The sequence below is a fragment of the Sciurus vulgaris genome, assembly GCF_902686455.1.
Source record: "Sciurus vulgaris genome assembly, chromosome: 3".
Taxonomy (NCBI): domain Eukaryota; kingdom Metazoa; phylum Chordata; class Mammalia; order Rodentia; family Sciuridae; genus Sciurus; species Sciurus vulgaris.
Window position 1 is genome coordinate 113,759,519 of NC_136463.1, and position 12,912 is coordinate 113,772,430.

Consider the following 12,912-nt stretch of genomic DNA (forward strand, 5'->3'; position numbering starts at 1 on the left):
GAGGTGGTGTGGGTTGTCGCTGAGGCCTTTCGAAGAATCCGGTTAGCTAGGCAGGTTCAGGAGCCCTCTTCTACTGAGCTCCTCCCTGCCCTCCCCTCCAGCTCTGTTCAGGAGCTACCTGCTTGCCTTCTACTTTCCTCACTTAGTGCATCAACAATGTTGTGATGGTAACATGACCCACAGGATTTGCTAGTGTTTGGGGTTGTCCAGTCATCATCTGAGTTAGTGGGCGAAGAGAGAGCTGAAAGACATTAGCTTCATGATGAAATAATAGTCTTATTGTCTGTCTCTTGCTGTAGGGATGGTTTCCTGTTTCATCTCAGGCCTAGGCTATTGTGTTGTGTTTACAAGCCCAGGAAAACCCTGCTTAAAAATACAGCTCATTCTAATAAAGAATTTGATGATAATGTCACAGCCCCTTCTACTTGCCTTTCTTTCCCACCCCAAAGTCATAACTATATATAGTAAAAACATACAGGAGTGTGTGCTGTTTAAATGGGTTGACTAGCATTAGGGTTAAAATGTGTTCCCATTGTGTTTATTTTGCAAATATTTATAAGGTATGTTCCATTCTGATAGCCTTCCAAAATATTTTCCTTGTAATTATTTAGTTAGTAGTACATGTAAAACATTACCTTAGGCCATGTAACTTCCTTATGAACCATTATCTTTTGGACTTCATCTTCTGACATTTCCTTCTTTTGATGAACTAAGGTTGGAAGATGGTATTGCCATGCCAGATATCTTATAGTAGTATACTCGGGTTTAGCCTCATGACCTTAATTAGGTGTGGAATGCTGAGAATGTACTCATGTGTTTTTGTAACTTACATAACAAGACAGTAAACTTCTGATCACTTTGATAAAAGCCGTTAAACGTGCCTTGTGTCTTCACATTTAGTTTCCCACCAATTTGTTAACAGGAATCTGATAAAACTCAAGGTACTTTTATATCATCCTAAGTGATCTGTATGAACATAAGTTACCACTTATGTCAACATGCAAGTTGTATTTCATCTTTTTCAACTTTTAACTCCTCTTCTCTCCCCTCTTTTTCTCCTTAGAGACCAAAGAGTGTTGAAAATGTTAAAGGCTGTGCTGAAGAAGAGCCGAGAGGGAGGAAAGGGAAACAAGAAGGAAACCGGTATGTGTTCAGGAATGGGTTGAGCAAGCACTGTGGGCAGTGTTGGGCAGCTTGGCTCCAGGCCGGGTGGATGCTTTGCTTTGAAAGTGGATCAGGGAGGGTTAGAACAAATAGCATCCTGGTGACTATAAGAAATTCAATGTATGCCTGAATTTTTGTGAAAAGTGGAACTTTGAAAATTGAGTTTGGATTATGAACCAAATCCTTCCCCAAAAGTCTTTTAAGAGTTCATCATTTTAGCATAATCAGATCTAGAGGCAAAGTTAAAGACATTAAAGGGATAGCAGATGTGTTCAGGAATTTGATTTCTAGAAAGCCCTTTCCCATGTCCCATAAGCAGTTGCATTTTGTATGTTCGACCAACTGTTCGTTGGCTGACTGATTCTCATCTTTTTGAGTATCAGATTTTATTCCTAACAGGTGTACTTCCACTTAATGCCAGACAGCTAGTTTTCATTTTGAGGATAACTGCTTAATTTGGCCTGGGTTTCTTTCCTGTCTGTAGAATACCAGTGCATGGGTGGTCATGGTGATTCTAACAGCATTACGTTCCGTGTGATGTCTTCAGGGTTATTCTGGTGACCTCTCAGTGTTATGCTCTATTTCTCATGATAGAAAAATGGTGTGTTGTCTGCCTATTTTGTACAATTCTGTTGGCATGAATTGGCTACACTGAAATGTTGCATTTTACTCTGTAAACTTCATATTAATCCAGTCTTGTTGGTGAATGACTTATTTTTGAGGTATTGTATACCAAATAACATTTCAGTTTTAATTTCTGTTTACTTTTTACTGAAACATCATCAAATTATGGTTAACTCTTCAATTTGAAAGATCTTACAAAGCCTTATGAGAATATTGTTAATATCTGTTATTTCTGTAGTTCTAAAAGAGAGTAAGTAGACATAAATGTTTGGGTTATGTGGAAGCTAGACAAAATTTCTATTTATTACTAATTATCCCTTAAACCAAGTCTGCAAAATGGCAAACTCACCTTAAAAGTAGAGCCTTTATTATAGTTTTGCTGTTAAGATTTCATTATAAGCTTCTCATTTAATGCTTGGATAAGCAGATACAAAGAATAGAAGAAACCAGATTTTAATGATATAAACAGGAGACTGTAGTTAGCTCATAACCTTAGAAAATCAACTCCTAGCTTTGAATAATTAATTAGAATTGTTACTATGGAGAAATTTTAGTTCACATCATTTCTGTCCAGGGGTACATTCATCCCTTTCTGGGTCAAGGCCAAAATGTCTTTCTCATTAATTCACTGAAAGCTGTTAATTTTTTTTTAAGTGTTGGCTCATCTGACACCAGTTCTAAAACTTTGTTATTTGTTCTTTAGAAGCCTTTGTAATTTCTAGCATGAAGTTAGGTCCTAACCTGTCTGTTGGACTAGAGTTGTCAACTAGCATGTTTTTCACTTAGGGCCAGGGTCTCCAAGCCAAACTTCCTACATGGTAATGGAGTTTTTCAAAACAGACCTACCATCCTCTTTGACCAGTGCAGGACTCATGGGAAATAACAGTATAAATGACTTCAGGCACTCGTGCCTTTCAGACAGGCCAGACGGTGAACACAGTTTGCCTTTGAAACTTTTCCAGCTTCAGAGCATGTGACTTGGGTTTATGTCTCCCTTTGGTCTTTAAGAACAACTACTGCGTATTCTGAATTTTGTCCTCATAATAATTCCCACACTATGTTTTTTTCACTAATATAAACCAACTTGGAAAAGCAGTGAGAATATTTCTCAGAAAGCATCTGTATGGTATGTGCCTGGTTCTCTTAACTAGAATCTTTCTGTGTGAGGTTGGGAACAAAGACTGGATTTTTAAATCCTGATAAAATTATGTCACAAGACGACTGGGGAAAATATCTGACCATTCCTATGTTGAGTTCTGTACCAACGCTCATCATATTAAGAAAATCAGAGCTTGATTTCTCTGTATAAATTAAAGCTGGTTCATCTACTAAGCCTGCGCTGAAACTTGGGTAATAATTTCTCCTTCAATATGGAAAAGTTTTGCTTTACTGTTTCCAATTAAAACCGATCTTTGTTGCAAAGACAAAAGAAAAATCTTATGTGCTTGAACTCATAATCATAGAAATTATGTCTAAAAAGCGTTTAGCTTTTCATCCTTTATTGATGTTCACTGGCAATATTTTACTGTATGTACTTTTTATGTTGAACTTATTTTGCAAATTTAGAAAATAGAGTTAAATTTGGCATTCTTCAAAAGAAACCAGCTATTTTTCAGAAGCATCAAAAAGTTGTTATCCCTCCAGCTCTTCTGTTGTCCCTAAAAGAATATGTATCCACTTTAAAGTATTGGTAAAATGTTGGCAGGTGTTGAAATTCAAGTTATATTTTATAGGGATATTTGAAATATTATAGACAGTGAGATTTAAACTGTTGAAAGCCATTGAGTAAACTTCAAAAATAGCAAGTCTCTTTTTATGATTATGCTCTTTTTTTTCAACCTAGGAAATGCTTATAGCTGGCAAAAAGTGTTTTTTGGAGGCTACAGAGGCATTTTTGGAGAATGCAGTATTAAAAACTTAAAAAAAATTTTTCTTCAGGAAACACGTTCAACTTGCTCCCACTGTTCCAAGTGAGCCCTATATTTCTCTGACCTTGAGTAGGCCTAAGCAATCAAAAATCAATATTAAACCATAATATGGGGAGGACCAGATGAGGGCATCTATTTTTTCCCCTTTCCCTGTTCTTTTATGCTAAGACGTTGATCTAAAATAAGCATATGAGGCACTCTCTTGATTTTAAAGCTCTCCAGAGAGGATGACAACCTTCTGCCACATGGTTATTTTAACTGACCTTTCCCTATCAGTAAACTTTCATGTTACTATTATTGAACTGTTGTTACTAATTTAAAAATTAAATACTGAGCTCTAAGATTGGGAGTATCTGATATCAAATATGGAACTGATGAGAATTTAGAGTGAATTCTAGAGGAACATAGGAAGTTGGCATCTTTTCTGTACCTTAACACTGTTCGGAAAATCAGTAGAAGCCCCATGTTACAATATTAACAAAACTTTAAGAAGTTATGCACAGACTTCATGTTGAAGCAAACGTTAAAACTTTATTGAAGGTCTTTAAGAAAAGAATAAATGGAAAGGTATACCATATTCCTGAATAGGTAGACTATTATTTTAAATCAACTACATTTTCCAAAATTATCTTACATTCTGTTTAATCTCTAATGAAATCCCTCCTTTGTTTTTGTTTTTTGTGGTGTTGGGGATTGATTCCTTCGTGTCACATGTTGGTCAAGTGCTCTACCACTGATCTATTACTGCCCCCCATCTTTTGTTTTTAAATAACTTCATTCGAAAGAGCAATTTCAGGATTCACAGCAAAATTGGAAGGTTTGGAGATTTGCCCCACATGTGCATGACCTCCCCGTTATCACCCACCCCCACCAGAGTGGTGCATATATTACAGTTGATGAAACTACACTAACATAAAATTATCATACAAAGATGGTAGTTACATTATTGTTCACTCTCAGTGTTGAGCAACCCATGGAGTTTGGACAAATATATAATGACATTGTAGTATCACACAGAGTATTTTACTTTCTTAAAAGTCCTGCCCCCCCCCCCTTTTAACACAACATAAAATGAGTATAGAAATTCATCTGAAAAAGAAAATATTTAAGTATAGCCAAGAAAAATTAGAAAATATGGGGTAGGTGCTTATAAAAGACTGGGTTCTAGCAGCAAGAGTGACCAAGAGTATGTAGGGACTTCTTAGCTTCTGTAGGGTGTGGCGGATTTTTGCTTGCCACCATCACATGCATCTTAGAGGATTCTTCAGTTAAAAACACTGCTCAGGTTCCTTCCTCTCAAAAACTAACAAAGCATAGATGATCTCATATGGTGCATGATAATAGCTACTACTTCCACACAGCAAGTAAATGGCTCAGCTAGTTCTTTGATTTTTTTTTTTCGCTTCAAGAAATGAAATATAATTTTATCTAATGTCTGTGATGTAATCACAGCTCACAGTGGGTGGTGTTTGCTTTTTCTTTAGAACCTGAAGATTTTGGCCTCCCTTTTGAAGTTTAACAGTCAAGGCCTCTTGCCTTCCCTAAGGGAAGCTGGTTCCTTTTCCTCTTTGTGTCCCCTTTTCTGCCTTGAATATTACTGAGTCCATAATGTTGTGCCCTCTGTACCTTTCCTAGTTGCTCAGTTGTGATAATAGGCCCAAGATGAGGAGAAGAGCAAAAATCTCTAAACTTTAATTGTGGTACTGTCTCAATTAAAATGCAGACTAGGGAACAGTTCCTTAATGTGCCAAATAATAACTATTTATTAGTCTTTTCCTTTGTGCTTGTTTGTGTTCTTTTAAAGCAGGGGAGCTTAGTTTGAAGCAATTTATTAAAAACATTTGGCCTTCACCTTTCCATCATTAAAACCCAGGTGGTTGGCTAAATACACTTGTAATGGTGTTAATTAAGGCATCGGATAGTCTCTAAGCCTGTGTGTGCACTGAATTAATCTGTTAACTTTGCGTCTAATTCTTCACTTTGAATTTGAAGTAAAAGGAAGCTGTTTGCCTCTAAAGTTTAAAAGCCATCGATGTGATTGTTAAACTTGGTATTTTAAGCCATTCCAGGCTGCAGTCTGGTTTTTAGTGGTACCTTCTAAAAATGCCTCAATACAAACGATGCTTTGTTTTATCCAGAAAATATGAAGCTGCTTTTGATTATTCTGTGCCGCATTGCCCATTTTCTGTGGTTGTGGGCCATTATTTCGGAATTTAGTGCAGTGACCGTCTTGCTGAGCTATGAATGTTTGGTATCTTCTTCTTAACAGACTCCAAAAATGTTTCCCAGACAACAAAATAAGCAGAAATAATTCATTCTAAAGGTAATGTATTTCTCTTTACCAGGGCATTTAAACAAATTCTGCAAAATATTAGGGCATGATGTAAACATAGAATGGAACTAGGCTGCTTTTAGTTGGAGCAGGAATGTTTTGTTCCTTTGGGTTTTTTGGTTCCTTCATCAGTTTTTCACTTTGTTGTCCTCATACAAGTTGCAAAGACTAGAAAAAGCACAGACTTTGGAATTAGAAGACACAGATTCACATCTCAACTTGAACTTGGACAAGTTTCCTCTCCTTTCCTTTTGAGGGAACTCAGGACCTGACACATGCTGGGCAAATATTCCACCACTGGTCTACACCCCTGGCCCTGGACTAATTTTGTAACATCACAAAACTACCTAACAGCGATGTTGTCAGCGTTAAATGAGAGAATCCTTCTGCAAAACTGTCTAGCTTGACATTGACTTTTACTTAGATATTCCGTAATCTTCTTTGTTGAGAAAATTGTGATACCTTTAATGAACAAGTGAAACTCTTTTAAAACTTCTTGTTCCTTCCCTGTTGAAGAGAAGGCGGGGCTGATCTCAGGCAGAGTGATATATTAGAAGCTTCTTCCTCTGACTATTCCCAAATACTGAGTCTGTCATCTACTTTGGGTACTAAAAGGTGCTTCTCCCATCTTTATCCTGGGCAAGCTGTGAGTCAGATGGTGGTTTAATTCCTCCTCGCTACCCCACCTTTATTTTATTTTATTTTTTTGCATTTCTGGGATTGCATGCTAGGTAAGTTTTCTGCCACTAAGTTACATCCCTAGCCTTGAGTAGATTTCTAAATATACTTTATAAAATTTTACCCCAACACATCCTTCATTTGTGAAGACCTTAGTATTTGGAAGGTCCCTGACTCCCATGTTTTTTGTAGCTTTCCCATATGTTTTTAAGGAAATATAAAGGATGAAAGAGAAAAGGAAGGAAACACATGCTAGGCGTTTGTTATCTTTACATATGGGCCATACTGGTTTCATGATGAACTTTCTGTTTACTGTGAGGAGCGTACATGTGGAAAGCTCTGGAGTCAGAGGAAGGGGAAGTCAGTTGTCCTGGACCTTCTACTTCTCATAGCCAATAAAACCTCCACACAACATGCCCCTTTTGAATTGTCATAAAGGATGTGGCAAAACTCTCAATACTTTCTTGTTGGGCCCCCTTTTGTATGTATATGTGTCAGTGCAAAAGGGAATTTCTAATAGGGAAAATATAGATTATTAATTTGTAGTACTCCTAATTAAATCCAATTTCACAAATAATCTTAAATGTGTTTATTAAAAAGAAAGTCTTTGTATAGACTTTTTTAAAAAAGGAACTTCATCTATATCTAGCTTAGTTCCCATAAAAACTTATATATGAATTTTTTTAAATTAGAATTTTATAGTTGAATTTCTAGGTGATCTATTTTCTCTTTGTGAAAGAGGAATTATAAGGTTTTATTTCTATTCTACAGAAAAGTAAAAAACTTGATTTCATATACTCTACTGGCAGCTGTAGTTCCTGAGGGGCAAATTTTAAAGTAGATCAGCCTTTTTTTTTTTTTTTTTTTTTTTTTGTGGAGGATGCACTGAACTTTTTATTTTTCATAACAGTATGAGAGAGATGGGTGCTTTGACTGGGCAGGCTCCTACAGTTGCCGAGGACGGCCCTCAGAGGGGTATCCAGTGGGTGGGCCTGTGCCTAGGGTAGAAACTTCATCATATCTACAATCGTGGCAGTAGAAAGTAGGATCGATGACTCCACTCTTTCCCACACCCTGCCTTGCTTGGTGGCTGGTTAGTTTTAACACATCAGCTCTTAGAGTGGCAGTGTAGACTCACTGAATTCTTGTTCAATGTTGTGATGACTACAGTACTTCCTAGGGATAAAAACGACTGGTTTTAATTCTTCACGCTCAGAGTTTGTGTCAGAGAGTTGTCCATTTTTAAGGTAGTTTAGGAGCACAATTCTTACAAATATTGGGCATGTGGATTTTTAATAATTGTTGCTGATTTTATAGATTAAAAACTATATTTCATTATGTCAAGTTAGCATTTTTTTAAATTGGTAGACCTCTGATCTGATTGGCTTCTATTCAAGATATTTTTAGAGAAACCAAAATAAAAGCACCTAAAATGAGTCATCAGGATGTTCATAGTACTTGGTAGCATTCTGCTTCTGCATAGCCAAGAAAGTGCCTCCTCTTAGCTGGATGTGCTGGAAACTTGATGACTGGTGAGCTCCTAACAGAAGGCAGAGGTCATGCCAGCAACATCTCTTTAATAAATTGCTGTGCTCGTTAGTACAAACTTTTATCCATGGCTGCATATTCTCAGGTTATGATGTGTAGGGATTCTTTCTTCAAACCATGATAAAATAAATTTTAAGAAGTTTTAGATCAAGAGGGATCTTAGAATTTGAGTTCAGTTTCTTCACTCTTTTGAGGAATGTTTGGAAAAGAGGTATCAAGCAATGGTCCAAACTCATATAGCTATCATGTCTTTGGCCTTCTTAATTTTTATTTTTTTGCACTGAGTAAATATATAGGAAAATATCTCTATTTTAGATCACTATCCTAGACTAAAGATGGTAGATACTTCTGAGTTTATAACTTCTCCCTTCAGGGATGTTTTGTTTTGTTTTCTTACTCTAGATTTTTTTCCTTTTTCTAGGAGGATTATTTGTGAGATCCCTACATGATTTTAATCTGTACTCAAGTTATTAATATCCCTACTTAATTTTCTGTATCTTAAAGCCAAGTTTTGCTTGATATATATGAAACTGTTGTATAATCATGAAAACAAAAGCTAAACAGTGGTATAAAGGAAAAGCACCTAAACCACTTCTTTTTCCTCTGCTTTGTTTTTCACTCCTGAGTGACAATTAATGTTAACAGTTTCTTATTTTGACATTAGCAGGTATTTTCTTTGCATATATGTGCATAAGTATACCCACACATATACATATGTATATATATATTTTTTTTTTCACACATGCATATATCTGTATATGTATAGATCCTTAAACCCTATATGAACTTTTTGTTGTTGTTGTTGGTACTGGGTATTGAACCCAGGGGCACTTTACCACTGAGCTACATCTCCAGTCCTTTTCATTTTTTATTTTGAGACAGGGTCTCACTAAGTTGCTTAGGCCCTCACTAAGTTGCCAAGGCTGGTCTAGAACTTGCAGTCCTCCTGCCTCAGCCTCCTGAGTCACTGGAATTATAGGCATGTGCCACTGTACCTGGCTCCACATGGATTTTTAAATGCATTTTATTCTGTAAAATAATTACAATATTGATCATGTGTATTTTTAGATATTGATTGATTGTCATACTGGGGAATGAACCCAGGGGCTCGAGCATACTAGGCAAGTGCCCTACTATTGAGCTGCATCCCTACACCCAAAATATTTTCTCATATTCACATATACCAGTATATAATGGTGCTTTTAAAAAGATGCTCAGTGCATTGGGCAAATACACTGTAATTCATTTCATTATTAGTTCTCAGTGATGGATACTTAAGTTGTATCTTTTTTTGGGTCATCATTACAAATCAGTTCTAGAGAAAATCTCATAACTTCCTGTGTTCTCATAAGATCAGATGTAAGAAAAATTGGGTAACAAGTTTGTTTATAGCTTTTCTAGATTTTAAAAAATGGCATTAAATTTATAGTTCTAACAATATGTTAGAATACTTGTTTGTTCAAATCTTTTATGACTAATTGTGACCAAGCAATTTCATCTCTCCTAGTTCCATAGGCAAAAATGATTTTTTTGTTTTAATAAGGCAGTTTAAGTACAAATTTAAACATATTTTTGTGTGTTTATTGGCCATTTGAAACCATACTGCCTAGGTTTGTATCATGGCTCCATGATTTACTAGCTATGTGAATTTAGGCAAATTACTTAACCTCTCTGTGCCTCGTGGCTCATTTAGAATTAAATTAATTGATATTTATGTTATGCTTGGCATAATGAGTATTTGTCAATAATAACTAAAATTTTTTTCATGTTGTTCTACTTACCTTTCTTTTAGGTTCAGTAGCTGTTTTCATGTTTTGATAAATGGTTAAAGTTCTAAGCAAGGTAAACATGTCTCCTGTTTAATTTTGAATAATAAAGCCTACAAAGATTATTTTAAGTCAGCAATTATTTTTGGTAGGATTAAGTAAAGGATTTTATGTTAATTTTGTAAGTTTAGTGTTGAACACCGATGGAGAAGTTACAAATAATTTTCGGGAGGTATTTTTGTTTTGCCTATGAATTTGTTGAGAACCTGATTAAGTCTCTCAGAGCTGATGCTTAGCTCCAAGATTCTGAGGATTAGAGATTCTGGAGAGTTTGCTCCCCTCCATCCATTAAATTGTTACCTTGGTTATTAGACTTCCAAGGAGTATTTGAAGCCCCTTCTGATTAATGGAAGTAGCATCTTAAATAAGAGCTCTACTGGTTTGGCTTCAAAACACTTGGGTTTTTAAAATGTACCTACTAGTTTGAATATATTTATTCAAGTAGTTTTTCTTAATCCCAGCTTTCTTACCTATAAAATAAAGGTGATGATCTCTGTGTTTTAAAAGCAATTATGAGTAAAATGAAAATTTTAAACAAAATCCAATATCAGGTTAAAAATGTAAAGATTTAAAAAAGAAACTACATGTTATACTTGATTTTGGATTTACTCATGGGTCAAAGAAATGAAGTATCATCACACAAATACTTAGATTTGTATCCAAAGTCTTTCCATACTAAATATTGGAGGAAAGAGGTACCTTTTTTCTACTTAAGATATTAAAGAAGGTAGGAAATAACCACAGTTAACCAGGAAGTAAATTCTCTGGAGAAAACATGTAGTGGTACTTCGGAAAAATTGCTGTGTATCAGTCAGTGTGCTAAATGCTTATGAACAGGTACCTCACATGGTTTTTAGAAAGGCTGAAGAACTGCCTTAAGACTACACCATTACAAAGTGGCAGAGGCAGGATTAGAGGCCAGTTTCTCTCTCCAAAGCCTGTGATCTGAGCAGTACAGCAGCAGGCAGCTCGGGTTCAGTTCCCAGCTTAAACTGCTTAATCTTACTGTGTTTCCATTGTTTTTATCCGTAAAATGGATAACAACACTAGTCCCCAGCATCTGTGGGCTCCACATCTGCAGATTCAACCTACTATTCAGGGGGGGAAAATGTTGCATCTGTTCAGAATATGGACAGATTTTCCTTGCCTTTCCCCAGACAATGCAGCACAACAACTATTTTATTTACATAGCATTTACATTGTACTAGGTATTATAAGTAATCTAGAGATGATTTAAAGTATACAGGAGGATATGTGTAGGTTACATGCAAGTACTGTGACATTTTATATAAGGGAATGTGAGCATCCTCAGATTTTGGTATCCACTGGAAGTCTTGGAACCAATGCCCTGCCAGTACCAAGGGATTACTACCTACTCATCAGTTGTTGGTTCTTGTGAAGATTAAATGAGTTAAAGTGCTTATAATAGTGCCTGGATCATAGTAAGCATCTGTAGTAATTTCTATACCATCCTTGGTCTTTGCTTTTGTGTCCCTGTCACTCTCCTTTAGACTTTAGCATAGTACCATACTTGGATATTCTTGCTTTCTTAGCTCACTCATGTGAGTGGCAGGCACAACCCCCACCATTCCATCTGGTGCAGATGGAGGCAAGAGCTGTGGTAATAGGCATGTCCTCAGCACAGTGCTGTAGGACAGTACAGTAAACAGTCCAGGAGGGCATGCTTTTGCTAGGAGAAGGGGTGGGGGTGGGGGGGATATATGAGGTGTGAATGCAAGGATCTGAAGCCAAAAGCTTGGATGTCTTTAAAGAAGATGTGCGTGTATTCAAAGGTGCTGTGCACGCAAGATTCAGTGTTCTCGGCTTCACAAGAGTGGGCCCTGAGGTAATTGTGCCATGCAGTGATTCCTAACTTTGCCATTTCACTTTGGCACTGGTGGACGTATGTTCCCACCAGACCTACTGAATCACTCAGCATGAGTGGGGTCCTAGTATCTGTAATTTTATTTTTGGTAGGTGAGGGAGAGGTGAATTTTGAAAGGTCAAATTTGGGAACTGTTTGGGAATTGTTAGTATGCTGTTGATTCTTATGTCACTGACGGGACAGTTCCAAACAGCCATGCAAATGTGCATATAAACTCTTAGAAGCAGATTCCCCATTATCTAGTTCTTGGCAATTCTATAAAGATGAACTTGAAATAAAGATACACAAGCAGATAAGTGAAAGGATTCCATTACAGAAATAACAAGGGCTAGGATTTGATCAAAGTAATGTGTCAGTATATTTTGTTTGGTTCTTGTGTTTATGCCTATTCCTTGTCAACATTTGCTTACTCACATACTCACACTTGCAAGTTAGATACACAAAGAGTAATAGCTAGTGAATATAATTTTGATGTTACATGATGTTAGAGGGCTCTTTTCCCAGAGAGATAGTCAAAGAATGAATGAGTTGAATTACTTGCATTCCATTTTATATTTGAGAAATCATGATAGGAGTGGAATGTTAATATGGTTAGCTGCAGTGAGACAATATTGACATTGTTGCTAAGATATTTTACCAGACATGTCATTGAGGCTGCTGTTTTGAAAACTGAGCAGTTTTTTTTTTTTTTTCTTTTTTTCGGTGGTGATGATAGAGCAGGAATATGACAAATAAAACACAGGCATACAGAAAATGCGAAGTCATCTCATTCTCTTCCTGACCCCCTATAGCGGCCTGAAAAAGGACCTTGTTACACAGCCACATGTACACAGTTGATTTAGTCTGCTGCTTTCTTGAATGTGAACTAGGCTGGTTGTGTTACATTTTTAAATGTGTTTTTGTGGGGAAGAAACTTTACATGCTGCC

The 12,912-nt window shown here is 36.5% G+C and overlaps 1 protein-coding gene across 1 annotated transcript in view; it reads left to right on the forward strand.

Moving 5' to 3' along the window:
- Window positions 1-12,912, forward strand: part of TANC1 (tetratricopeptide repeat, ankyrin repeat and coiled-coil containing 1) — a 226,962-nt gene that overhangs the window by 80,881 nt on the left and 133,169 nt on the right. Inside the window, 1 exon segment of the mRNA XM_079131851.1 lies at window positions 1,064-1,143. Within this exon segment, the coding sequence (XP_078987977.1) occupies window positions 1,083-1,143 (61 nt within the window). The 5' untranslated portion in view covers window positions 1,064-1,082.